Source organism: Penicillium samsonianum (genome assembly GCF_028829775.1).
Source record: "Penicillium samsonianum strain IBT 33392 chromosome Unknown utg000003l_segment0_segment0, whole genome shotgun sequence".
Taxonomy (NCBI): Eukaryota; Fungi; Ascomycota; class Eurotiomycetes; order Eurotiales; family Aspergillaceae; genus Penicillium; species Penicillium samsonianum.
Window position 1 is genome coordinate 2,717,930 of NW_026643261.1, and position 26,465 is coordinate 2,744,394.

A 26,465-nucleotide genomic window follows, 5' to 3' on the forward strand; every position below is an offset into this window, starting at 1 on the left:
AGTTTGTTAGCTAGATGGCGGAAAAAGGCGGGAAAAGGCTTAATTTGTGAAATGGACTTTTTTATAACTAGCAGTCGAGGTTCTAGGGATAATCAGGCATTAAGGAATCAATATTACCCGCAAAGGGAGTTTTGTCGCATGGCACCTATACCGCTGCGTAGGGGGCTGATGCGTGTCGCATGATTATAAGATCTTGTATTCGATGCATTGCCAGACATGAGAAATTTCTTCAAATCCTCTGTTTCATGCCGTGGGAAACCCAACACACTCAGGCTTCTTGACTGTCTCACGTTAAATGGCATCATGCTCGCCTGATTTGATGCCGACTACCTTTCCACCTTGTGTTGATGGTATACTGGAATTGCAACTTCCTCGTCGTCGATATGGCCATTGCATTGACGTGTCTCCGCGGGGGTGACGATATCACCCCATATGAGAGCACCAGGCTCTTTTGGGGTATACACAACTCATCCGAGTCAACCAAGCAGTGCTTATCAGCCATCAACACGGCAACGCGCCGATTATCCGGTTTATTTATAACTCCCTCCTCAGGTCGACGGATGGTCGAGGACGTTTACAACCCGGTTCCCTGTGGCGATGACGGCCTTTGTTGTCTGTTTCTGTCGTGCCCACAATCCTTTACCAGTCTGAAAACCCCTGTTCCGCCCTCAGGGAGCCGATCACAATAAGCTTGGAAAGTTCTGTTTGATGGCTGGAATACCTCCTGGGGTCTCTGGGCCCACGTCAGGCGAGCACATGGTGATACGGATCGAGACGCAACCTTAGGGACTGACGAGCTCTTTGTCCGATACGACCTAGAAGTCCAAATTCCCAGGCTCGCAGAAAAGGATTCTACTGTGAAATGTGCAGCTCGTCATTTCAAAATGACGACACATGCAGGCAGTATATCCTGAGTGAACACACCAGCATACGAAACCGATGTCTACAACCTCGACCGACAACGCCTTCCTACACATCCCAGAGAAGCTAGGCAAGATTAAAGCTTCTATATTCCATCACCTAGCTAACCAAAACCGCCAACCGTCTTAGATGACTGGCTACCACTACATACAGGCCAATGCTTCCGACCAAGTATTACGAAACCGAGGATACATGCGTCGCAAATATGTTTGCCAAAACAACACAACCGCAGCTACCACCCTATATGGCAGCCGGGCAAGCAGGCCCGCGTTCTACGAAGAACGAGCGGCAGTAGGAGATGTCCTGCAATCCGCAGCCAGAATTTGGGCATTCGAGAAAGCCAACATCGAGCACACCAATAAGGACGAAACATTGTTATTGGATGATATGACGACTGTCTAGTTATACACGCTGGTGAGCGTGACAGAAAATAGAAAAAGATGAGTATATTTGAATTTGATACAGTGGGTGGATTGTCGTAATGATTTTGTATAATGCCGACCAATCTCAGTTTCTGTACTAGACTGCTCTCAGACCTCATTCCATCCTTGTAGCACCGCTCGAACTATTCTTTGACTCCTTCATTCTTTTATTCTTCGTTAGTTCCCCAAGCCTATTGGTCTCTATCATGTCGGATTCTGTACAATGGCATTGACTATGCTCTTTGTTTCTCTTTGTTCCTATGTTCAGCTGGCTAAAACTATATAAGCATACTGGATGCACCGCATCATTTAGTTCAAAAACAACACACGACATCGTTTTATCAAGAATATCAACAAGCTCTCGAGATACTTGACTCGGTGAGTAAGCACTCTACGTATTCTCCCTCGATCTCAACTAGTTTGGTAAGCTCAAAGCCAACTTCATCGCAATGGCACCCAAGTACCCCGAGTTCGAGCCACAGGGCGATAGCTTACGACGATGGATGGAGCGTGCCGATGAGCCCCAATGCCCTATTCCTATGACTACACTTACTGTTGCAGACATCGATCCCAATGTCTGGCATGTCGCTTGGAACCCGAAGTCCCTTACAGGCAAATGGGAGTACTGGGCCGATATTTTCGGCCTGACAATTGATGACCCAGCAAGCAACCAGGAACCTATTTATCGATTCCAATCAGTTGTCAAAATCAATGGCGAGTTTACCTATTGGATAGGGCGAACGGGACCCGGCGTTATATTCATGGATAATATCAAGAGATCACAGAATCCCACGAATTTTTACATGTCCGAATTTGCCAAGGCTTTCTATGAGTCGCACTTGCCCTTGGAAAGCCTAAAGTATGTCTTTGTTACTACTGTCATTCAAAAGGAAACCGTCCCCTTCATTCGGGATCATATTTACAAATCCCGGGAGGGGCTTAGGTTTCCACCTAAGGAGCCCCAAACTTGGGAGTCTCCTTCGCCGGAGTTTTGCGGTATTCTTGGTACTCCCATTGGTAAAGTTGTCGCGGCCTTTGTCTTGTGTGCATATGGTCAGGGCGTCAAACGGATACCACGGATCGTGACATTCCATAGCGGCGAAGACTGGAGTGAATATAACCTTCGGTTTGATATTGAGGATGTCTGATACTCGCCTTGATTCGCTTGACTAACTCTCAACAGCTGATTCTCTCAGGTGATAGATGATCTTTCTTCTTTGGTAAGTGGTTGGTTGGGCATTACTGACATTGTTATTAGAGTGTTTTCGCCTGGTGCTCTAGTTGTGACATGAATAAATCTACAAATCTTCAAATCGAAACGACGCTTATTTTGTTTAAATACAACGTAGCTTATTTTATGTAGGAGACATCCCGTAGGACCAAAGAGTACGAAATTGGTCTGAGTTTTCAAGCTATGAAAAGACTATTGGTTTCCGACTCTTTAAATCATGTATCAAAGAGACAATTTGATATAGCCGATAGGGGGAAATAAAGAGCGATCAGTGGACTCTTGGTGAGCTATACAAATATCAGTTGACATTATAAGGAACATTCTATAGACATTGATGACTAGCCAGATCGCAACAATCTCCTCTTTGGCCGTAATTATCAGAAGTGGCTTTCGATGTAGATACTAGCTTGTAATAGACGATTCGTGGATCGGATTATTGTGCGAATAAAAATTTCGGTGCAAAACCACTCTATTATATGCCCTTGGCTGCTGCCTAAGGAGCACTCGAGGTCTTCCATTGTTTTGCTCCCTTTGATGTTGGGCTCTTTTCTCTTTCTATTTCCTTGTTACTTTTTACGCTCCTTCTCTAGTGATTGACTTGTGTATACCGAACTTGTTCCTTCTAATTGCCATTTACACTTGAATTGACCAATAAAAGTAGATATATAGGTTCGATGCCAAGCTTTAAACTAAACCCATAGAGCCGATGACGAAGCCACGTCTGTGCTATTTTTGGGCTTTTTGTATCAAATGCGACACCATGTAATGATTGGTGGGTAGTGTGCCCAAAGTTCAAACATTGAATGTGTCAAAAACATGGCCAATGGGATGGTCACGTATAGAAACTACGCAGGAAACAACACATCAGATTGGCAAATCTGAGGTATCGGGACTTCCAAGGTTGTAACCTTAGAAGTTTATTTGTTTTTTTTTTCTTTTCTTTTTTCTTTCTTTCATCTCCCCCACTTTCTCTTCGTCTATCTCGTATCATCTGTCGCACCAGTGCTATTCCATCTAGCATCGCGAGGCATCTACGGTTCCCAGATCGCGGAGGCTCTCTCCACCATGCACTGACCCACACCTCATACAATCCAAACTGCGTTTGCAACACCATCTGCAATTCCCCGATCTTTACTCAAGCTTTCTTTCTCTTCTATTCACAATGGGGCTCTCCAATGCAGCCATCATTGTCATCGTCCTCGTCGCCTGTCTCGCAGCAACCGCACTGGGAGCATCACTCTTTAAGCACTACAAGCCCGCCGATGGAGAGACCCCGTTCAGTCCGGGCTACGAGCAGAAGGTCTACATGGCCGAGGTGCGAGCTAGAGGGTTTGAAAATTTGAGGCAGATATCCTGGGTTAGAAGAGATCTGGAGTCGCGTTGTATGTTCTGGTGATTTCTTGATCTCCAGGGCTGATCATCTCGCTGACTTTCATTGTTGATTACATAGATCCTCCAGCGGGGCCGGGCTACTATCGCCCCCACACTTACACCGAAGACACCACCTACACAAAAGACACAGGGAGCTCGTAACTTGGTCTTTTCTTTTCCCCTTTCTCAAACTTCTCACGAATTACATGGATATTTGACGGAATGAACACGGACGTTACACCGGGGGAAACTGGCGTTACACGGGGTTACAGCGAGTTACAACAATGATGGGTTCTTCTCGAGGAAAAAGTACTGAGATGTGAATGGGTTCACTTAGTTTCAGGGGACTAGGCATAAGCTTCGGAGGAGTATCTGGTTCGGTCGGCTATGGTGAGCAATTTTTCGTCTCGAAATTATGACTTTTTATGGTATGGGGTGACCCTGGATCTGCGCGCAACTCATCTTGAAATTATTGCCTTGCAGTCGATTTGCTTGCATCTGTATCTGATATTCAAGGTAGTATTGCTCCAATCAAATCCAAAAAAATCTTATCTTTACAAAATGAAGCAATTGTGAGATCTGGGGATAGCTCCGAGCTTTGGCTTGGGATGGATGACGTCAACACAATCGAAGCTCTCCGAAGCTATATCCCCTTGAATTCATCAAAGACATGGTCAGGTCAGTCTCCCGCTCCAATTCGGGGTAAATCGCACAGAATCACACATGTCAGATCATGGAGACCTCCCTCCACCAGTGGGTCCGCTCTCTCGCGCCCTGTGGAATTTCTCATCGATATGGTTCATCGTCCCTCAAGGAACGGGTATAATAGCCGTGATACTATATCGATTGAAATACCAATTCAACGGGCTAACAACCCTCGCCACGATCGTATGGATCTACACCATCGTCCAGCTCGGTTTATTCCTCATCCTCTATCTCATACGCACATTCCTATACCGAAGACATGTCCTACACCAGCTGCGGAACAACAGCGCCGAAACATCCTGCCTCTGCTGCATCTCTATCGCCTTCACCTCCATCCTCCAGATGTCTGTGTTACAATACGGAGACACAGCTGGGCTGGCCATCTACATCTTATGGTGGGTAAACACCGGCATGGCCATAGTCGCCTGTCTGGTGGTCCCATTCATCCACCTCAAGATGCAGCAGTCAGGCGCACGACATATGCAGGCCGACATGTTGCTGCCATTCCTTGCGGTTTTGACATCTGCCGCAGGCGGGGGGTTATATGCCGCCTCGCGCGTATAAGCCCCCGCCTCCAGGTCCCTGCCATCATCGTCTCCTACCTCGAAATCGGGGCTGGTCTTGCCCTCGTTGCTGCGTTTCATACCATTATCCTATATCAGTACTTGGGTCACCCGTTCCAGCCAGCGGACATGGTGTACCAGGATATGATTATGTGCGGCCCTTGCGGACAGGCTTCGGTCGCGCTCCAGGCTTTGGGCGAGGCTGTTCAGGCCGGTAGCTTTGCGGCGTATGATCGCGGTCAACTTCTGACTGCAAAGGCGGCTGGCCCCTTTGCTTTCATCAGCCATTTCACTGGTCTTCTTGTTTGGGGATATGGGGTCTTTTGGTGGGTTTTTTGCCATCCTGACTATCTGTTATACTCTGCACACACAACCTGGGGGCTGGAAGCAGTCACGGTTCACCATGTCTGTGTGGTCTGTAGTCTTTCCGTGGGTGCGTATACTGATTTCTCTGCTTTTCTTGGGAGCTTTTCTAACAATCCTCCGATTTCTCCAGGGTACTTTTACCAATGCTGCCGTTGAATTTGGGAGGATTATGGATTCTCCTGCTTTCGATGTGTTTTCCACTGCCCTTTTGCTGCTGCTCGTACTCGTTTGGGTGATTATACAGATCCTGACACTGAAAGGCATAGTGACAGGGCAAGTCTTGGGTCTGGATCACGGATGGAGAAAACGATATGATGACCGACCGTCTGCAGTAATCAAAGAAGCGTGAAACATCCCAATGGCTCGGCTTGGGTTCGCGAATCTCGCAATCACATGCAATATTGGCAAAATGGATCTTCAACTCCACACATGTTCGATCACAGGACACTTATGGTCTGCATTATTATAAATGATGCTACGCATCCATGGATAACTCGGCCTTCCCGACCGAACTTCCGCTGATATCATCAAGTCGGAGGAACTTTTGACCGGCTTTCGGGGCTACAACTGGCCGTCTTCTACAGGAGTATTTTGTGATCGGCCAGCTTTACAGCAGTTCGAACAACGATCATGTTCTGTGAGGTCATTTACATTTGAGCGGGGATTTCATCATATGGGGTGGCTATGGGTGAGAAGTTGAGGCTGTGAATTGCCCGACCCCGTCGGGCGCGGCTCGGATAACCCTGACACCGAACATTAAAGCTGTCGATCCACAAATCCTATAAGGTACGTACGGACTACTCTACGGATAAGTACTCCGTATTCCGTATTCCGTATACCGTATGCAGTATGCAGTATGTAGTGGATAAAGATCGCTTTGAATTTAAAAATATTACTTCCAGTCCCTGGAGCCCATCTCGCAAAAAGAAATTGTAGATGCCTAACCTGCAGAGTTTCAAAACACGGCACACATGCAACTTATACAACATACTCCGTACCATGTGTCAAATGTTTCAGGCAGCCTAGTCTCTTCAAACATCAACCTCCCGTATTCGTACTAGTTTCCAGATTCGCTGGACCCACCTTATTACCCTGGCTCGTGCACGTTGATACGAGTACGGCGGGTAGGGCCAAGGGCTGAAGTTTACATGTATTTATACTAAGACCTTCCCTTGAGACTTTTTAGCTCTCAGGTCTCAGCTCTTAGCTCTCAGCCTTTTATCTTTTTTTTTCCTGTGTTCGCTTCAACTTTTCAGATCTGGAGACGCGACAATATGGACTTCCCCATGGAATCTCCGGATACTATGCCAAACTATGATAGCGACACAGCAAGTGAAGAAAGGTATGTAAGAATACTTCTGAGAAGAAGAGCGCATATAAATTCCTTTATTCTATTGAGAATTATGTCTGATTCATCCCCAGACAATCATCAGAACCCGTCAACACCAAAATCCAGGCCAAGTTCCAAATAGCTCGGCCGCCCCCAAAATCAAGTCAACTACTTCGGCTCAGTCCCAAACTACTCCTTCAAATTCAACAATTACCTCCAAATCACCGACCAGTGCCTGTACTAGAGATATGGCAGCCACCACTCCGCAAGTCAAAATTGACAAAAGGTTTCCCGCAACGCCCAAAGCTCGGCACGAGGGATATCTACGCAACGCTCAATGAACCATATATCACCAATAAACAGCCAAACGGACAGGAACATTCTCAAGGACAAGATACACAGTCATACAACATCCAAGAAAAGGATATAGTCGCTGCAATGTGCCAACCGTCAAGCAGCGACAACCCCACATCATCAATCCACTTCCGTCACACAAAATGCACATGGCAACCCAGCGCCAGCTCAGCAGGATCTGAGAAAGGCACTTGTTACAGATTTGGCATTCAAAAAGAAGAAAATACAGCCGCCTCCGAGCAGTCCCGGATGATTATGCAGTGGGAGAAACGGGCACTCTCTACAGATGGAAATGCGGCATCTGGGTCTCCAGATAACGAACAGTTCGTTCTTATGGCGATTGACCGCAAGATGCGCCGGAAGAGTCGTATTGCTACGATGAATCGGGGCGGGTTTGAGATTTCAGTGAGGAAGAGCTCAATTTTGGATCATCTGCGGACTTGTTTGGCGTTGACGGAGCCTGTTTATGAGGGCTCCCCGGATTTGGAGACTTGGTTGTACACTCTTGTGTTGACATTGGGTGTCTCGGTGGCTTCTCAAGAAGGCTGGTTGGGTTGATTGGTTTTAATCACCGGAGGGGAAGATACATGTATCGTGAATAGTTTCTACATGTAAATATGAAAGCACTAGGGCTACTGATGCTTGTATTGGATTCACTGTCACAGACCGGTTGCAGCCATAAATAGACATACATAGGCTGGAAGTATTCTTTCTTCTCGCTGATGCCATCGCAAGTGCAAAACCTCACTTCTCGGTAACTACCAGGTAGTCAACCCCTCTTCCAGCGCTTTGATCTGCAATGCCAGCAGACGCGAGAAATATCTGCAAAGAGCGAGGTTTCCACCCATAAACCAGAAGCCAGGGTGACCACTCCGCCGCCAGATAGTCTGCATCTCACCCTCTTTATCAAGTCCCCAGATATTACCAACCCTGTCAGCGACCTTGCCGCCAAAGATCACACGAGTCTCGGTTCTCATATTCTGATATCCGGTGGCGAACACGATTTCATCGGCTTCAAGCTCTGAGCCATCCTCAAAGCGGAGTCCATGGGGAAGAACTTGGCTAATTTCCTGGCCATGCTTCACCTTGATCTTCCCATCGATAATAAGCTGGCTTCCACCGACGTCAATGTAGTACCCGCCTCCGCGCTGGAAGTACTTCATCAAGAGACCGCTGTCCGATGGTCCATTGTCAACTTTGAAGCCTGCCTTTTCCAGACCTTCAATGGTCTTTGCGTCGTTCTGATTCGTGAGTTTGGTGACTTTGACCTGTTGCGCTTTGAACAGACGCGACGGAATGCTGAACAAATAAAGATCGGCGTCTTCGGTTGGGGGACCGGTCGCATCATAGAGTCCTTTGAAGGCAATTTTCAAGGTAGAGTCAGACGATACCACACAGGTCGAGCTTCGCTGCACCATGGTCACATCGTACCCTTTCTCGACAAAGTCCTGGGCGATATCGTTTGCCGAGTTACAAGATCCAACGACAATGGCCCTTTTTCCCTTTGACTCGGAGTTTGCGCCAGGATGCTCCGAGCTGTGACACATGCGATCTCCCTTAAAATCCTCCATTCCTTCGAAAACGGGCATGTATTTCTTGCCGGAGTGGCCGGTAGCTTGGATGACATGGCGTGGGTGCAAGGTGCGCGTCTCAGTTCCGTTGTCTGTCTTGCGCTCGAGAACAACTGTCCATTGCTTTTTGCTCTCATCCCAGGATGACGATTTGATCTCTGTTTGGGTCCAAACATTGAGCTCTCGGAACTTCACATAGGTTTCGAAGAAATCAGCCAGCTTATCTTTTGGTGTATAGATGGGCCAGTCGGTTGGGAAAGGTAAGTAGGGCATGTGGTCGTACCACACTGGGTCGTGGAGAACAAGCTGGTGGTATCGCTGACGCCAGTTATCTCCGATTCTCTCTTCTCGGTCGACGACGAGGGTGTCGACCTCAAGCATCTTGAGACGCGCTGCGGCAGTCAAGCCAGCTTGGCCAGCACCTTCATTGTCAAGTCAGACTTCATATTTCTAGAGTAAAAAGCTTCATCGTCACATACCAACGATCAATACTGCCGGGTCCTTTCCCTCGAAGTTGATATCATCAATACGCCGATCTTTCCAGTTCTTCCGACCTTGCTGCTCGCCGTGGCGGACACCAAACGGCCTCTCCCTGTTCTCCTCGTGGCCCTTTAACTCAACCATGGAAGTGAATACGGTAAAAATGTACCACTTGCCATCATGTTCAGCCAATCGCATAATACCATTTCCCCGTCCATTCTCGGTGGTGAGCTTGAGGTAAAATTCGATTCCAAAAACATCGCCAAAGGAATCAATAGGAGCCTTGTGTGGGGATTTGAGGTCAGACGATCGGTCGATTTCAATTTTGCTGGGTGGTGCCTCGGTGACAAAGGCAGCAATGGCTTGACTCCCCTCGAGGGTGCGGAAGTCCCACGAATAGCACAAGTGGTCGCGCCAATAGCAGTTATCGAGGAACAGTGATGCAACTGCTGCCTTGTCTTTGGCTGAGAGACTCTGGTTTAGCTGGTTGATGATTTTGTCCGCAATAGCGTTCGGGTCTAAGGGACCATCCGACTCAGACTCCGACATGGTCTTGGGGAATTGGCCGGGTTCGATGTTGCAGGAACCCGGCACAACTCGCTCACGCGATGGCGGTAGGTCATTGGGATTTTCCATGTTGATTTTGGTGATTTGATTTTTGAGGGTATTGGGGGGAAACTGACACGAAGTGCAGAGATGCAATGGAACAACCCCTCACTTCTTATTTCGCCTGTTGACAGCCCCGCATTCTTACTGGCCACATCAGCGCAGAAAGTTCCAGACAATATGGATAATTTATGGAACTGCAGAACGGGGGGCTAGCTTTGCCATAGTTTACCCCGGCCCGCTATACCATTCCCGGGGTCTTAATATATTAATATCAAGTTTATTCTCACTTCGGCTGTTTATTTGGAAATACTTCCTCCCTTTGGATGGCATTCAATTACTATCATTTTGGATGGTCGATATACAAGTTTCAGTTGCTTTAATATTGGACCAAAAAGCCTATTATAGTACGGAAGCCTCAACTTGGGATTATCCCAGAGAAATTTTAGAGGAGACGAAACCTTACTGTGACATTCATGTTATTATCAACCCTTTTTGCTTATTGGGGATGTTCGCTTGTTGTGTGTGACAACCCGGTGCGAGAGCCGAAATATATATAAAACTCGAACTCTTTGCCTGATAAGTAACGCCATACCCAAATATGTTATATGATCACCAAAGTGTTATTGAAGGCAGCCCAAGACGCTCTTATCTCCACTTGCCATTGATTTATTCAAAAAGAATACCAAAGTGTTTGGTCTCTCAGCTGGGAAGATTAGATGGTTATTTGTTACCAGTCACTAGTGGGATATATATCCCCATAGACACATGTTGCCAAATTGTGGGCCATGTTATATGAACTAGCATCATTGGTCTAGTGGTAGAATTCGTCGTTGCCATCGACGAGGCCCGTGTTCGATTCACGGATGATGCACTACTTTTTTTGTTTTTGTATGTACTTTTCGCCCTAATTGTTTTCTTCTCATTTTATGTGCAAAAGCCTTTCCTATTTCTACTTTCATCTCATTAAGCTAAAGGATCGCATCATGTCGCGTGAGTCTTCCCCAAATTGGGCCGCAGATCATCTGACACCCCGGGGCCCTAGTATGAGAGTTTGGATCGAGACAATGCGATCTTGATCCTCACTGGTCCTTTTGATATAACCATATCGCTGCAGCGACGATCAGACCGGGCCCCCGTTTAACTAAATGCTATCTCGTCAGGCCTATACAGGCCGAGACGCTCGGCCTGGTTTCCATTTTGGATTAGTTTACAGGTTTCTACCCGAGGTAATTTCCCGTTTTGGAGTAGAGTGGAGCATAATGGTCTTACATTGTTCTCAACTATTTGAACAAATTCATATCAAATGCTTTTGGAGATTTCCTGAGAGTATTTCCTTTATAATTGGCATTAGCATAATTAAAGCTTAACCATGAAAGACAGATAGATATAGACTTGGCAGTCCATGCAGAGTGCAGGAGGATAAAGCGTATACGAGATCGGAACTTAGAAATAAGTCTAGAACGGCAGGGAATCATGAAATCCTCGATTTAATAGATTAAATCCTTCTATCCCGCTCTTGGCAAACCTGACAAGCTTATATAGTAGGTAGACCTGAGTTCCCCTCGAGTGTTCGAAATGCGGGGAAAGTTTTGTGTCACTCTCTTTGCACCTTCTTCCCTTAATGAATCTGTCGCTGGTCGCCTATGTTGACCAAAATATCTTTGCTGCATCGAATATGTCGATGTGATTATAACGTGAAATCATTATGAGTCGGATCCGGCGTCAGGTCCTAGGCGCTTGTCTCGGGGCTTTCTTACTGCTCCTGCTTTACAGCTATCATCGCACAAACGACGGCATTCTTCTCTCGACCACCCCACATGATGCACCCAAACTCACTCTGAATGTCGAAATCAACCCGAAATCTCTATGGAGAAAGCTGCCTGTGCGATACCCAGTTGCTGAAATCCAGCCACTACCTGTTACACCATCCCAGACGCTACGTAAGGTCCAACCAGCAGGCTTCAAAGTATCTCGTCTCAATCTGGACCGCCAAACTAGCAGGCGGTCGGCCGCAAAAGGAGCCTTTGAACGATGTTGGAAGTCATACCAGTCGCTTGCCCGGGGCGCAGATGAGCTTGCGCCTCTCAGCGGTAGTCCTACAAATAAGTTGGGGGGATGGGGTGCTACGCTAATTGACAACCTCGACACGTTGTGGATTATGGGGATGCACGATGAGTTCAAAAAGGCCGTGGCTGCGGTCACAGATATCAAATTTGAAAACACACAGTCGTCTGAAATCAATACCCATGATGTCAATATCCATTTACTTGGAGGTCTGCTGGCGGCATTTGATCTCAGCGCTGATCTAAAATTGCTGGAAAAGTCAATCGAGCTGGGTGATATGCTTTACGCTGCCTTTGATACCCCGAACAGAATGCCCATCATACATTGGAACGCACAGAAAGCTGCCCGCCAAGAGGAGCAGTTTGCAGAGGAGAGTGTCCTCGGTGCAGAACTAGGCTCGTTCACATTGGAATTTACAAGACTGTCTCAAATTACTGGTGACCCAAAATACTTCGACGCGGCCCAACGAGTCATGGAATTGTTTGACAGGAAACAGGACGCCACCAAGCTCGCAGGTCTATGGCCTGTCTCAGTGAATGCTAGAGAAGAGCTTTTCGACGACGATGCCTTCACGTTGGGTGCCGAAGCAAGCTCTATGTACATGTCGCTACCCCGGGCATACGCCTTGCTAGGAGGCCAAGTACCCATGTATCGCAAGATGTATGAGAATGCCACCCTCACAGCCGCGGGCAACAATTTATTTCGACCGATGAACCCCGAAGGCAAGGAGGTGCTCATTTCTGGCACTGTTCGAGTGGTCATGACAGAGAATGGGAATCAGCAAGCACACCTAGAGTCGCAAATGCAGTACCGATCCTGTTTTGCGGGGGGTATGTTTGCACTAGGAGGCGCACTACTCAATATCCCCACCCACCAAGAAATCGCCCACAAGTTGGTCGACGGATGCATCTGGGCTCATCGGGTTATACCACTGGGGATTATGCCCGAAGCCTTTGACGTGGTTCCATGTGCGTCGCAGACAAACTGCCCCTGGAGCGAGTGGCTTTGGAAGCAAGAGGTCTGGAAAAAGGCGAACAGCCTCGAGCCAGAACCAAATCCAAATCTCAACGTCAATACTTTTATTACAGACCACCGCCTGCCCAAGGGGCTTATCAGAATCTCGGACACTGCTTATAACTTGCGTCCGGAAGCGATCGAGAGTATGTTTACTCTCTACCGCGTTAGTGGCCGTGAGGATCTACTCGATGCAGCTTGGGATATGCTCCAGGCAATGCAAAGTGCAACGCAGACGAACAATGGCAATGCGGCCATCATTGATGTCACGGACGAGGGCAGTGAACTGACCCTCAAAGACTCGATGGACAGCATGTGGATGTCGCAGACCCTCAAATACTTTTATCTCATGTTCAGCTCTCCAGACCTAATCAGTTTGGATGAGTTTGTTTTTAATGCTGGAGGGCACCCGCTGAAACGCCCCAAGGCATCATGACAAGGGTTGTTTATGGAAGTGTATTTGTTTTGTACTACCATCGCTCTTTTCCTTTTTAACATGGTTGACTTTCTGGTTGGAGGGGTTTATTATTGGAATATCCATAATTGTACCATAGTGTTTTATTGTATACAAGCTAGGCGTTATGGTTGGCTAGAGCCACCAATGAGCGCAATTCTTTGTTTCTAACAAATGAAATCGGTTGACGGAACACCGTCAGCTACTTGCAGCGCCTTTTGACAAGCACTGTCTCCCCTACGTGTTGCAGCCCAGAATAATGCCTTGCTTAGGGGTCTTTTCGCATCGACTCGATAAAGGTATGGAATGAGGAGTTTACTTGGGGTGGTCGTTGTTCGAGCAAAAGCATATATATCAGCCTCTGATTCGAGCTTGTCTGCTACTAGTAGTAGCAGCTCGTTGAATAGATCTGGCAGTATATTTTTCATTTTGGTTGTGGTGTTGGGCAGACGTGGACACGCGCGATTTCCCGCGAGATTTCCCGTTGATGCCTGAGGCTCCCAGAACGTTGCACAATATCAGGCCTGGTAGAGTTGAAGCTATACCAATTCTTCTGTGTAGATATTTAGCCTACTGTACCTTATCTGAGACAAAGATGTGGCGCCAGTCTCCGACCGTCGGGGTCTTATTCTGTGCTAGTTTTAATTAACTAAGAGCTTAGCGTGGGATTGACGCACAGTGGCACACAGTGACAGATATTGACTCATGAATTCAGAAAGATAAAATGAATGGGATTGGTCTAAAAATCACAGGCATTGAACACAATTTACGTGCACATACAACATGACCACCATCGAATCCACAAGGCTGCGACCAGCCAACCAGTTAACACCGACATCAACACCCCTGTCCATCCTCGACGCAACCGTCGTGCGCTTTGCTCCAACAGGAGCAATCTGGATTTTCAACCAACCTGCAGACTTGGATCAGAAGACCTTGGTCGACCATCTGCGAACTTCCTTCATTGAAACCCTATCAAAATTCCCTCAATGGGCAGGCCAACTCCAATGGGCACCCGTCAACCCCAAAGGAAACCACGCAGAGCGTTTCAATCGTCCATTGATAGTATACGGAACTGATACCGACCCTGGTGTTGAATGGACAGTAATCGAGCATCCCCTCCGAGCAGATGAAATTGTCCCCACAGCGGAGGAACGGGCTTCATCGACCAATGGTTCTCAACCCGGAGCATGGGCAGGCGATGACTTCGACCAAACACTCTTCATATCATCCAACCCACTGGCATTGGCCAATCTGCGCGACTATGCCGGTCTGCCAGGGATGCAAGTCCAACTCAGTCTTCTCCAGGAAGGAGCCTACGTCATCGGAATCAAGATGGCGCACTGTCTAGCGGACGCACAGGCTTTAATGGTTTTCGTGCATCTATGGGCGTATAATAGCAAAAAGCAATTCGGAAACCAGCCCGAATCCCCAGTAATGGGCGAGCCGGTATTCGATCCCGCGTTGCTGGACAGCTGCGCTGCGGGCGATATCGATAGTGCTGAGCCAGATCAAACCCTCGTACAAGTCGCACGAAATTTGCCCTTGCATCGGTATAGCTGGTGGGATACCACCGACGAAGGCTACCCATCATTTTTCATACCGACGACAGAGAACTCCAGACCGCCGCCCGCAGAAATCGATCACAAACGAGTCTCGCCCTCAGAGCCAGCGCCCTGGATTTCATGGGATTTCTCCAAATCAGTCAGATACACACAGTTGCACTTCACAGGCGCAGAACTAAGCAAATTCCAAGCTGCGGCCCTCGACACAGGGAGTCGATGTGATATCTCAAGACTGGACGCTCTACTCGCACACCTATGGATAGCCATTACCCGAGCACGCGGACAGGCCGACTCTTTAAGACCCGTATATATGGATTTGAGCCTCGGTGCACGACCGCGTGTGTCACCCGCTCTTCCTGATACGTTCATCGGATCGCCGCTGTTCCTAACGCATGTTGGTGGAACAGCCTCCTCGGTATGTCAGGAAATATTAGGTGAGACGGCCAGTCGGATCCGAGAGAGGATGAAGGGGTTTACGGTTGATGCCGTGGGTGCGATGTTGCATGATGCTGCGCACGAGGTGTCGCCCCAGCGGCTGTGGCAGGGGTTTTTGGGGTCTGAGCATACGCTTGTCACCTCATGGTTGCGGCTGCGGTTGTATGATGTTGACTTTGTGGGCGGGAATAAGCCACGTTATGTGCACGCTGCTATGCCTAAGATGGATGGGTGTCTTCAGGTGATGGATAGTGCGATTCGGGATGGGGGAATGGATATTGCGCTTTATCTTGATGAGGTGGCTATGGGGCGGTTGCTTGATGGTGACTGCTCTTTAGTTTGAATTATGAATATATTTATGAAGTTCAATTTCAGTGGACTGAACGCATCTATTGGTTTTTATTAACATAGCTGGAACTCCCAAATGCAAATAACACAGATTCTAAATTTATACAGAAGAATAATTAGAGATAGACATGGAGAACAGCAATACCTAGGCACTCATTGAAAGCGCCCGATGCCGTGATGTCCGTTTCCGAATATCGGCATCTCGACTCCTGCGCCCCATTCGGCCAAGAGACAAGCTTTCGAGAGTCTCGGGCTTACCACCCCAAAGCTTAGTTCTGCCATTCTGTGTTTGTTGAATAGGTGGAATCCAGAAGTGCGTGACTACTGCACCAAGGATCATGCAGGCGCTGAAGACAAGGAGAACAATGCCATGCTTGCGGGTTGATGTGTTGCCCGGCCCTGCGCCAAAGTGGTAGTAGGCTGAGAAAATTTGTACGAGAATAGAGCCCAGTTTTCCGGCTCCAGCGCTGAGGCCGTGACATGTTGCGCGGTATCGGGTTGGAAAAATCTCGGCGGGGATCATATAGGTTGTTGCATTGGGGCCTGTGGGTAATTCGTTAGAATGACTTAATGTGTCGTATCCTGGATTTGACTCACCGAAGTTGAACATGATTTGGCCAACAATATACAATGCCACCACAGCCGGAGGGCCGGAATATAGACAGACGAACATGGTTCCCAGGGCGATAAACAGAGCCGCCAGTGCGAGGAACATGTACTTCTGCAGTGCAACACGATCCAGTTTATGGGCAAAGATAATGAGCAATAAGCCACCGACGAAGCTTCCGATATTGAGCACAATCAGCCCGCGCACAGAGGTTTCCATGAACATTGTGTAGATATCGGCATTTGGTGTATCGTTGGTCATCCAGTTCGGTGACGGTGCAGAGATGTGAAGTTGGCCCCACGTCTTGGCTAAGAATTGAGGGCTCGACAATCCAATACCGTAGAAGCCAAAGTCAAGAAGGAGCCATGCGAGAGAGCAACCAGCCAAGCTGCGCCAGTTCCCTTCTGTCCAGAAGTACCGCACGATGTCGGTACGTGCCAACCGCCAGTGAGAGTTGAGGGTAGCGGGGGGAGGCGGGTGAGCTCATCATCGTCATCAATGTCAAAGGTCGAACTGCTGGCAATGGATGAAATCGGGGGTAGTTGAATCGCGCTACCGGCACTGCATGACGCAGAGTTTCCCCAGCCCATAGAATCAGTCATACCGGGTGTGTCGCTGAAAAGGGTGCTTGCATCAAACTCCGCAGTGACGGGGTCGTCCACGATATCGACTAGGTAGCGAGGGCTCTCTGGGATGGCGAACCGGAAAAGAGTAGCGACTGCGCCGGGCACGACTCCGATGGCGATCACCCAGCGCCACATTATATCAACAGTGCGAGTGAGGTCGTCACCCGGACTGCTATTACCACGAGCCACCGCGATAACAATCAATGAGACAATGTTACCTGCAATCTGACCGAGAGGCTGCATGAAGAAGACGGTGGCCATCATGCGGGCTCGATGCTTGGTAGGGGCAAATCTGGCATTTCAAGGTCAGTTTCTCCACGATTGATGATTTTGAGATGGATCGACCTACTCAGACGTGATCACTGCACTGAGTGGATAATCTGCGCCAACTCCAATACCGACACAGATTCTCCACCAAATAAGCCACGCATAGACGTTCATGCTGCCGTCCACGCCTGTCGAGGACATGACCACACCTAGGGTGGCTGTAATGAGAAGTACCAATTCAACACCGTACATCTTCTTCCGCCCATTCTTATCGGCTAGAAATCCAAATGCGACTTGCCCCAGCAGGGTTCCCCCGAGTGTTGCGATATTGATGCATGTGAGTCGTAAGGAGGAAGTGTCGTCTCTCCAGTACACGTAGGAGATCATCGGTAGGGCCATGTTACTGGCAAATAACTATTTCAAGTATTAGCAGTTGCCGTATACGCGTCGAGTTCAGCATTTCAATATGTTCCACTAGGAACGTGGGGTAACGCACTGTGTAACCATCGAGGAAGAACCCGAGACCAGCGACCAGCACGACAATCCATTGAAAGCCTTGCCTGTCGATAGTCTCGTAGATCTGTCGCATGCGGACATATCGATCCTATAGCAGAACTAATTAGCGATCTTGCATGCCATGTTGTTCATTAACAAAGCGGGGGACTCCATACCTGCTCATGGTCGAAGTCCCTGGCACGGTCGGTTTTATACAACCGAGTGTGGAACTTGCCCATGGTAAATAACTAGAAAGTTGAAAGATGAAGATACAAGTTGAGTCCTACATTTCATAGAATAGCGGAAGATGCTTAGATTAGACCCGGGGCTTCCAAGGTTAAACCGAAAAATTACAGATAGTCGAGGCCCGTGATCCCGGCACCCGCTAATGCGAGGCTAAGCGGCGAACGAGCCAAAGCTTTCGGGTTGTTTTCTCCACGTGCGGCCTCTCTGATGCTTGACTTGTCCACGTCCAACCCGAGGACCCACAGGTAACGGGCAACCACGAGGGTTAATTGTTCCTTTCATGAGACACATGGAACCTTTTTATATTATTTTATATTATTTTATTATATCTCTCACATGGGTAAATGAGCCATTTTATTCTAATTAATCTGTTAATGTTATCAACACCAGCCTATTATTCCCAAGAATAAATTCCAATTAGTTTCATTAGCCTATCCTATTTCATGTGGACGTAATTCTAGTTCTCAAAAGTATTTATTTAACGCCCAGGGGTATCTTGGTATTATGTAGATGATACATACCCCCCCAATCTGCCTAGGAACTCCAACTCCATGTAAAATTCATGATCATGACAGAATTGAGGGATTTATATGGATCTGTCCTCGTGAACTATTCATCCAATCGTGAGGTCGTATGACAACATCTGACAAAATGTTGCGCAGTCTAGAACAGAGAGAGAGGAATAAGCGATTAGTCCGAAATGAGAGAAACTTAAATGTGCACTGACCATCATCGTCAAGAAACTGAATCGTAAGATTTCTCATTTGACACAGAATCTCGAAGTTCGGACTTAGATCAAGTAGGGCTGGCCGCCCGGCCTTCTTCGGGGGTTTAATTGAACCGATACAGTTTACTAGCCGGGTTATTAGCAACGTCACTGTGACAGAGGCAGGGGATCTGGGCCCGCATAGAAGTGAAACTCACGGGGTATGGAAACGTATCGTTTGAGCTCCCTCCGTTGCGAGTTCGCAAAGAACAGCATCACACGTTTCCCGTTATGCCCGCGGAGGATGCGAAGATTTTGGCTGATGCACTCTTCACCCCGGCCTTTAGACTTGGCTTCGGCCATGCCGCCGATAAATATCAACTTGGAGCCAAGCAGCAGTTCTTGAAATCGTACACAATCTGCGAGTGTGAGCAAATGTTCACATTTCAAGGTTTATCGGTCGCGTACCATCCCAGTGATCAAATTTATATGATAGCTGTGTCAAGAATACCGTGCTTGACGTTTGGACAGTTTGCTGGTCCATGAAGGACACGCGAAGAGGGTAATCGTCGCCTGATTTTGGATGCTCTAGGTGGGGGACTGGTAGTTTCGTATTGGAGACTATATATGTTTTTGAATGATCAGCATGTTGTCTTTCAGAGATATGCGAGGCAACTCACAACCATGAATGAAAGGGGTTTGCTGGCCTAGTCCTCCCCCGAGCTCGAGACACTTTAATGCGCCCGTTGAGTCCTTGCAGATATCGATGAATGTGTATTTCAGCTTAAATAGCTGGCCGTTTCTGAGAAAGGAACTACTAACAGGTCAGCGCATTCTTGTCTAAAGGAACGTTTTTCTCTCAGCACAAACATTTGCACGGAAGGAGTCAGCTCAAGCCGCACGACCTCATCGTAGAACTGCCAGGATTGCTTCCTCGAGCTGGACCCTGGAGATGTCGCAGGGCTCGGGAAGAGAATGCTCGTTGACGCAGACGACACGGTGGAGGCAGATTGGGTGCTTTGGCGTCGATCTACCCACTCCTGGAAATCTCGAGGAGAGAAAGAGTTCATTCCGACTCTCAAGGGTGTCTTATACAGCTAAGGTGGGATAGGTATTAGTCGTGAGGGTACGACGATCGGGCGGATCCCGTCAGAAAAAGATCGGCCAGGAACAAAAGTGGCATGTTTGACCATGGAATTGTATCGGGCAGAAAAGTACATATACTCCCAGGCTTGACCCTATGGGATTAAGAAACAGAGAATACGTATAATATGTGAGCGTAACAAAATGATGTGGAGAGGGGACGTGGAACGTGCCAAAATGGGTGGCTATCAGATCACGGCGGGTTCCATTGCGTCCACTCCATCGTTCTTTCCCATGTGGCTTTGTTAAATCCATCGGAACGTGCAGTTTGATGTTGAATGACATCCATGGATCGTGTTGGATTATCCGAGCTTTCCTTTCTATAATTGCATATTTGCTTCTGTCGGCATAACTACCCCGTAGAGGACCTCTGCCCTAAATTTTCCGAGGTTAGTCCCGGGTTGACTACTAAGTTTGTCATTGGATGATTAAACCCTTTATAATACACGAGGAACCATGGACTCTACTGCCCCCCAGTGGAACCTTGGAAGCTAAAGCTAAATCAATCCCGAATTACCCAGAATACTTCTGGAAGTTCATGCTGATCAGCATCTCATGGTTATAGTTCCCATGCCTGCAGCTGCCCGATGCGGGTCGCATAACTCGGCTTTTATGGCAAACCCAAGATGCCAATCAATGCCGAGGTTTACGAAGTATAGTAGACGCTGGGCATCTAGTGACACTCCGATATTCTACAAAAATCGGTACTAAGACACGTAATCACTCCTTTCGCCCCAAGTCATTATTGCTTGGAACCAGGCTTTCAAATTTCCCCTTTCAGCCCTCGGACCCAGTTGACAGTCATATCGACGTGCCTGGATCACCTAATGGCGGAACGGTTCTTTGGTTCAACCACCGAGCCATGGTGTGAATTATGTTCGGGGACTGGTTAGGCGCATTTGTACAGATAAAGGTCTGAGTTAAATTAGTAGATTTAGATTTATTATTTTCATACTCTGATATGCTCACGCAATTGGTGCACATTATAGAGGGCGCAGTAAGGCAAACTTCCAATCACAGAGGCGATCTGGGGCATTAGCTGGAGCCCAGGAGAACCACGTGATTGTCGTCGCCACTAACATAATATAAGCTTGTATGATATTTGCCCTGGATATCGACTGAAATATCTTGATAAAATATTCGAATCACAGCTTAGAATCCGGGGATATCCGGCCATCTCCCCAGGGGTAATTGTCGACCTGACTATTGACGAGGTGAACGGGACATCCCTAATTTTTTGTCCCCGATTCTCCGCTTTTGTATATCTTGATCAAATCTTGGACAATAATGCCATGGATTCGACCCATTTATATGGGAGAAAAGCCTCGATCTGTCAGAATCTTTTTTCGGCCTGGAGAATAAAGAGAATCGGACACGCAGGGATGACCTTGCACTGGACCCTCGCTCGGCATCGGCATTGTTAAATGAGCCCGAGGAGCACAAAATTACAGCCGGCCCATAGGAAGATGAAGTGGATGGACTTGGACGGAGGATGGCCATGTTTACCAGTGGACATTAATAGCACAGCCTTTTTTGATCTCAAGATCGAGTCTGCCTAGGTTGGAGCAAACGGAGGTGACATGATAAGATGTCATGTTACTCTCAATAGCATAGAGAAAGATATATCAGAGTTTAAGTATCTGGTCGAGTTTTACATATCACCTAGGGAGATGAATATGTTCGGGAATATAGGTACATTACGTTGTAATTTCTTATATATCACTATGGTATTATCGGTATTATCTAAGATCTACCTTACTTCTCTCTAAGCTATACTCGAATTGTGCCCTTGGCTGTCATTACTATGTCTCAGAGTATTCTTAGGGTCACCTTTGTCCATTGGAGCTCTTAGGGTATGTAGTCTACCTAGGCATGTAACTTCAGTGACTTAATAATCATAAATCTTTAGGTACTTTGCTTCCCTGATGGAAGGTCAATTTACAGCAGGATGTGACATTTCTGCCTACATATAAAAGAGAGCTCAACAGTCGGCACCAGCTCTCCCTTGTTATCACCCCAACACCACACCCCCGAGCTTCTAACTTGACCAGACATTTATCTATGCGTCAACAAAGCATATATTTCAATCGTCGGACTTATCTTTGACAACTCAGTTACATCTACTCATCCAACTTACAACTCTCTAACCACTCCGGCCATATCCTTTTCAGCTTTCAATCTACGTCCATCGAACGCCGTTATCTTTACTCTGTCATACGTAAGACGAAATATCCTGGAGTAACGACAATATCAAGACCAATTGATGCACAGATACACTCACTGAACTCAAAATGCTTGTCTCACATACAGGAGCTTCCGTATCTGCGTTTGAGGGCGAGCCCGTTTACTTTGGCCTGACTCCAGTCGCTCCAGTTCCAGCTCAGTTTGGCCTTGAGTACTTCGGCCCTCCGTCCGTTGGTCCTAGCCCTATTGCTTACGGTCCTTACAGACCGCCGCCAGTTTCCCCAGTTTTGCTTGACTCTGCTCCGCCGGGTCCTCCCTCATATGGCCCGCCGGTGATGGGTACTTTGCTTCCTGGTTCTCAATTCCTTTCCCCGCCTCCTTTGAACATTGATTACACCGACCCGAATTTTTTCATGGCAGCCTCTTATCCCGGCGAACCTGTTGAGATTCCGGAGAACAAATCCCGTGAATGTATTGTTGCTTATCGCAAATTCATGAACTGGATTCACACGGTGTACTATTCATCAAAGTCACCGGAGACATTTGTGCAAGCCTGGCAACGAGCCCTCAAAGAGATGAAGCAGGCCTTTGGACCCCCATATCCTCCCACGGTATTCATCCTTACTCAGTTCCTTGCTGCGGTCAGTGTGAACCCTAACACCATTCCATGGGTTGAGTCGCTCCAGTTCGAGAAAGGTTCTCTGCCGGCGTCGATACTAGATGAAGCCTTCGCCGATTTCCTGGAGTTTGAGGCATATCGACTAGGAAACCAACAGTTAGTCCCAGGCAACCTAGATACTGCCGTCGCTGACGTGGACCAAATTGAAAGTTTCCCCAAGCAGTACTGTCCCTATCACCAGCGTCTCACGAGGCACCCCGTTGAGGAATGCTTTCGAAACCCACAGAACACGAAGCGTAAGAGAAAGTGGAGGCGAAAGCAGGCGCGAATGGCAGCAGCTCTCGAGGCCGAGAAAGGGAGGCAGCTATGATTGACATGTTCAGCTCATCAAAGAGCTGAGGGCTCTTAGAGGAATTGACTGTCAGAGAGGTAACTGGGCTTTGAAGAATCAGGTGAGAATTAATTTATAGTGTTTTTGTCATGAGGAGGCTAAGCCCTCTGGTCTGTTGAGAAGGATTTATGTTTCTTCTTTCATCCTTCGTGTTCACTATTGACATTTTCTCATCGAGATGTTCTCTCCTTGCGCTACATATGTTTTGTTTTGAAAATCATCAATGTTCACACCGCATGGATTCCTGATGGATCAGGCCCCTGAGTTTGAGAAAATCTGCGAAGAGAAAGGACCAACACAAGGGGGACGAAAAGAAGGAGAACGAGGGAAAAAGGATGAGAAATGAGTTTCGTTCTTTCTAGGATAACTCCAGCAGACAAATTGAAGTGTCTTTTTCACCTTTTTCGCTATTTTTTTCCTACCATACATTCACCGAATAGATATATTCACTTAATTGCATTTCCTGTCGTTCTGATGCAATGATGGAAACCTGAAGTCATTTATATATAGACAATTAATTTAACATATGTGCAACATAGTTAACTCAAATCAAAATCCCCTCTTCGGGCTCCAACGACACAGCTCTAGTTGACATCCTTGCACGAGGCACAATAGTTAAGCGTCACTGTACAGTTACTAGACAGCTCAGCGAAACCACACGTCCCGATTCCGTTTCCTTTAGTCTCGTAAATAGCCGCAAACCTAAAAGGAAGAGTCGTCAGTAAAACTCAGTGAATCTGCCAGGTGAGAGGTGACTTACAGTCCCTTGAGCTGTGTTCCAGTCAGTCCAGGCGTGTAATGACCGTACTCCTCAGAGCAAGCGTATTCGGCTATACAGCCCATGCCAAGCGAGTTCGAGTCATGTCTCTTTGTCTTCTCCGTGTAGACTGTATCGTCGTCGTAATTTGCCCAGGCAGCCTCACAGTGAGGATTCAAACCGTCGCCGATAGTAGTTCCACAAATGGAGGACCCCTTGGGGTTCCAGCCTGTAACTTCGGGTGTATCGGCGGTTATCGTGCTGGTTGTGGGCTCACCAGCAGGATAGGTCTCTGTCAACATGGTTCCTAATCCGGCTTCGATATATTTGATGGTTTGAGTGGGCCAGATGATGAGTTCATCATTTGTGGTCGTGGACGTGACGGGTCCAAGTGTTGGTGGAGGCTGGTCGTTTGTTGTTGCCGTCTCCGTCGGCGTGGGCAGCGTGCTGTATCCGCATCCGCCGTATTTGCTCTGGGTTGGGAGCCAAGTCTCAGTAGTTCCAGCAGTGCAGATGCATGAACTTGGACCATGAGGATCTTGCCTGCAAGTGCTTTGTTAGACGGATCTTGATCCCATACTTGACACCTGGGCTTATCTTACCTAATACGACACAGAGAGCCCTCTGGACTCTTTGTGGTGGTGGTGAATGTCTTGGGTGCGGAAGTGATGGTGTTGGACTTTTTGTCACTCGTGGTGGTTGCCTTGCTGGTGGTGGTTGCCTCGCTGGTAGTTGCTGCCTCGCTGGTAGTTGTTACTGAGCCAGATTCGACAACTGTCATGCAAAGACGTAGCTTAGAGGCACTGGTTGGGGTCGAAGTTGCACTTGTAGTAGCCTTTGAACTAGTAGTTGGTGTCTGAGTGGATACTACTGTACCCGATTCAACAACGGTCATGCAAAGGCGCAGCTTGGAGGAAGAGGGAGAGGTAGTGGATGAAGTGGCAGATGTGGTCGAAGAAGTTGTCTTATCGGTTGTGGTCGCCGACGTAGTAGTGTTGTCATCTTCAGGATCATCATCAGGCTCTTCAGAGCCCGAGCCCGAAGGGATTTCGGGTGTTGAAGGAGGAGGGCTTGGACCACCAGGTGACGGGTTTCCAGATGGGGACCAGCCACCGCCGATACCCCAGTTATGGTCCGACGGACAAAGCAGTGGAACAACACAGCCACCACTGCTTCCTCCGGAGTCTGTTGTGCCAGAGCCACAAAGGTCACTCGAAGCACAGCCCCATGCAATCGTTGGCTTTGAACCCTCTGAGGTAGTAACAGAGGTAGCGGTAAAAGTGACACTGCTGGTCTCGTGGCCTTTGGTAATTTTGACGGTCTGAAAAAGTTGGTTAGTTGCTATCATGATAGATAACAGTCAACATGTTATGCAAGTACTCACTGTTACAGGAACGAGCACGGCTTCAGTTGTAGTATGTCCACTGGTAGTGGCAGTCATCATAGACGACTGAATTGTCGAATCAGAGTTGGAAGATGCACGAGTTGGAGTAGCACTTGGCGAGCCTGTCTGCTCTGGCATCTTTGAAGGTGTGGCGGAGTCCGATCCAATGCCCTCTTGGGAGGGCGTAAGGGGCGTGTTTGTCTCGGACGAGCCAACGGGTTTCGACGCACCCAGCTCGGGTGAGTGAGTGGTGGGAGTCTCAGAAAAATTCGGTTGGCTTGGATGGGGAATCCCCAATGGGCTTGGGGCGCTTGAACGGCTGATTGGAATCACAGATGGCTCAGGTGTGTTTGAAGGGGGAGATGGAGCCTCAGAAGAACCCGGTTGGCTTGGATTGGGAATTCCCGATGGCTCAGGTGTGTTTGAAGGGTGAGATGGAGTCTCAGAAGAACCCTGTTGGTTTGGATGGGGAATCCCCGATGAGGTTGGGGTGTTTGAACGGCTGATTGGAATCACAGATGGCTCAGGTGTGTTTGAAGGGGGATATGGAGCCTCAGAAGAACCCGGTTGGCTTGGATGGGGAATCCCCGATGAGGTTGGGGTGTTTGAACGGCTGATTGGAATCACAGATGGCTCAGGTGTGTTTGAAGGGGGAGATGGAGTCTCGGATGGACTCGACTGATTCAAATCATGGTTCGGAGACCCTGTCGACTCTGTGCCTTGATCACCTTCGTTTATAGTAGCTGAAGGCTGTTTTGAGGGATGTCCCTCATTGAGTGCTTCTGAGGGCTGAGGAAGTTGGGTGGAGGCCTTTGGGTGTCTGAAGATCGGATTGGGATGGGCAGAAGGCGTAGCAGTCATGGAAGCCCCATCTCGGATCCAAATGAGTTTGGTAACTGCCTCTTTATGAGGTGCCACATTGTCCTGAGAGCCCTTGGCTTCATTGACGGCGGCAACTGTGAATAGATGTTACTATGCGCTCTAGAGGACCTGGTATGAAGGACTAACCTGGATCGCGGCCGTTCAATGGAGCATTCCTAGCTTGGACAGGATATGTCAAGGCAAGCGTTGCCGCCAAAACAGTTCCAACAGAAAACTTCATTGTGTGAACCTTTGTGCTGTTGACTGGCTCTCAGAGAGGACTCTGATGGACGTCTTATATGCGACCTCAAACTGTCTAACCAGATTACAAAGTATGTACCTGATACTGTCAAACTAAGACTCCATATTATTAAAT

The 26,465-nt window shown here is 48.0% G+C and overlaps 13 protein-coding genes across 13 annotated transcripts; 8 read left to right on the plus strand and 5 right to left on the minus strand.

The window, feature by feature from the left end:
• Window positions 1-1,050: 1,050 nt before the first annotated feature.
• On the plus strand, window positions 1,051-1,323 carry N7471_004616 (uncharacterized protein; the record flags this gene model as incomplete). The annotated part of the gene is made up of 1 exon (XM_057277335.1): window positions 1,051-1,323. One exon carries the CDS (start codon window positions 1,051-1,053, stop codon window positions 1,321-1,323), a length of 273 nt encoding a protein of 90 aa, XP_057136945.1.
• A 469-nt stretch (window positions 1,324-1,792) lies between these two features.
• On the plus strand, window positions 1,793-2,491 carry N7471_004617 (uncharacterized protein; the record flags this gene model as incomplete). Its single annotated transcript, XM_057277336.1, has 1 exon — window positions 1,793-2,491. The coding sequence occupies one exon, from the start codon at window positions 1,793-1,795 to the stop codon at window positions 2,489-2,491; it is 699 nt and encodes a 232-aa protein (XP_057136946.1).
• Window positions 2,492-3,548: 1,057 nt separating this feature from the next.
• Window positions 3,549-4,482, plus strand: N7471_004618 (uncharacterized protein). Its single transcript, XM_057277337.1, has 2 exons — window positions 3,549-3,956; window positions 4,025-4,482. The coding sequence occupies exons 1-2, from the start codon at window positions 3,737-3,739 to the stop codon at window positions 4,105-4,107; spliced, it is 303 nt and encodes a 100-aa protein (XP_057136947.1). The 5' UTR covers window positions 3,549-3,736; the 3' UTR covers window positions 4,108-4,482.
• Window positions 4,483-4,506: 24 nt separating this feature from the next.
• N7471_004619 (putative malic acid transport protein) lies at window positions 4,507-6,399 on the plus strand (the record flags this gene model as incomplete). Its single annotated transcript, XM_057277338.1, has 4 exons — window positions 4,507-4,517; window positions 4,614-5,208; window positions 5,229-5,642; window positions 5,710-6,399. 4 exons carry the CDS (start codon window positions 4,507-4,509, stop codon window positions 5,926-5,928), a joined length of 1,239 nt encoding a protein of 412 aa, XP_057136948.1. The 3' UTR covers window positions 5,929-6,399.
• A 454-nt stretch (window positions 6,400-6,853) lies between these two features.
• On the plus strand, window positions 6,854-7,821 carry N7471_004620 (uncharacterized protein; the record flags this gene model as incomplete). The annotated part of the gene is made up of 2 exons (XM_057277339.1): window positions 6,854-6,921; window positions 7,002-7,821. 2 exons carry the CDS (start codon window positions 6,854-6,856, stop codon window positions 7,819-7,821), a joined length of 888 nt encoding a protein of 295 aa, XP_057136949.1.
• Window positions 7,822-8,021: 200 nt separating this feature from the next.
• On the minus strand, window positions 8,022-9,950 carry N7471_004621 (flavin-containing monooxygenase; the record flags this gene model as incomplete). The annotated part of the gene is made up of 2 exons (XM_057277340.1): window positions 8,022-9,256; window positions 9,314-9,950. The coding sequence occupies 2 exons, from the start codon at window positions 9,948-9,950 to the stop codon at window positions 8,022-8,024; spliced, it is 1,872 nt and encodes a 623-aa protein (XP_057136950.1).
• A 1,678-nt stretch (window positions 9,951-11,628) lies between these two features.
• N7471_004622 (glycoside hydrolase family 47 protein) lies at window positions 11,629-13,437 on the plus strand (the record flags this gene model as incomplete). Its single annotated transcript, XM_057277341.1, has 1 exon — window positions 11,629-13,437. One exon carries the CDS (start codon window positions 11,629-11,631, stop codon window positions 13,435-13,437), a length of 1,809 nt encoding a protein of 602 aa, XP_057136951.1.
• Window positions 13,438-14,238: 801 nt separating this feature from the next.
• N7471_004623 (transferase family protein) lies at window positions 14,239-15,798 on the plus strand (the record flags this gene model as incomplete). The annotated part of the gene is made up of 1 exon (XM_057277342.1): window positions 14,239-15,798. The coding sequence occupies one exon, from the start codon at window positions 14,239-14,241 to the stop codon at window positions 15,796-15,798; it is 1,560 nt and encodes a 519-aa protein (XP_057136952.1).
• Window positions 15,799-15,831: 33 nt separating this feature from the next.
• On the minus strand, window positions 15,832-16,671 carry N7471_004624 (uncharacterized protein; the record flags this gene model as incomplete). Its single annotated transcript, XM_057277343.1, has 2 exons — window positions 15,832-16,346; window positions 16,401-16,671. The coding sequence occupies 2 exons, from the start codon at window positions 16,669-16,671 to the stop codon at window positions 15,949-15,951; spliced, it is 669 nt and encodes a 222-aa protein (XP_057136953.1). The 3' UTR covers window positions 15,832-15,948.
• A 47-nt stretch (window positions 16,672-16,718) lies between these two features.
• On the minus strand, window positions 16,719-18,087 carry N7471_004625 (uncharacterized protein; the record flags this gene model as incomplete). The annotated part of the gene is made up of 4 exons (XM_057277344.1): window positions 17,975-18,087; window positions 17,800-17,907; window positions 17,386-17,717; window positions 16,719-17,328 (listed from the first exon to the last, which is right to left on the minus strand). Exons 1-4 carry the CDS (start codon window positions 18,035-18,037, stop codon window positions 16,719-16,721), a joined length of 1,113 nt encoding a protein of 370 aa, XP_057136954.1. The 5' UTR covers window positions 18,038-18,087.
• A 570-nt stretch (window positions 18,088-18,657) lies between these two features.
• Window positions 18,658-19,820, minus strand: N7471_004626 (uncharacterized protein; the record flags this gene model as incomplete). The annotated part of the gene is made up of 6 exons (XM_057277345.1): window positions 18,658-18,707; window positions 18,772-18,897; window positions 18,969-19,169; window positions 19,219-19,371; window positions 19,431-19,564; window positions 19,621-19,820. The coding sequence occupies 6 exons, from the start codon at window positions 19,818-19,820 to the stop codon at window positions 18,658-18,660; spliced, it is 864 nt and encodes a 287-aa protein (XP_057136955.1).
• A 2,364-nt stretch (window positions 19,821-22,184) lies between these two features.
• On the plus strand, window positions 22,185-23,066 carry N7471_004627 (uncharacterized protein; the record flags this gene model as incomplete). Its single annotated transcript, XM_057277346.1, has 1 exon — window positions 22,185-23,066. The coding sequence occupies one exon, from the start codon at window positions 22,185-22,187 to the stop codon at window positions 23,064-23,066; it is 882 nt and encodes a 293-aa protein (XP_057136956.1).
• A 605-nt stretch (window positions 23,067-23,671) lies between these two features.
• N7471_004628 (uncharacterized protein) lies at window positions 23,672-26,330 on the minus strand (the record flags this gene model as incomplete). The annotated part of the gene is made up of 5 exons (XM_057277347.1): window positions 23,672-23,789; window positions 23,848-24,387; window positions 24,447-25,165; window positions 25,229-26,184; window positions 26,237-26,330. The coding sequence occupies 5 exons, from the start codon at window positions 26,328-26,330 to the stop codon at window positions 23,672-23,674; spliced, it is 2,427 nt and encodes an 808-aa protein (XP_057136957.1).
• Window positions 26,331-26,465: the final 135 nt, after the last annotated feature.

Excerpts from the sequence above, each read along its gene's own strand:
- N7471_004618 (XM_057277337.1), top strand. The coding sequence starts at position 3,737 with ATGGGGCTCTCCAATGCAGCCATCATTGTCATCGTCCTCGTCGCCTGT. Across the intron at positions 3,957-4,024 it reads AAGAGATCTGGAGTCGCGTT|ATCCTCCAGCGGGGCCGGGC; the intron begins GTATGTTCTGGT and ends TTGATTACATAG.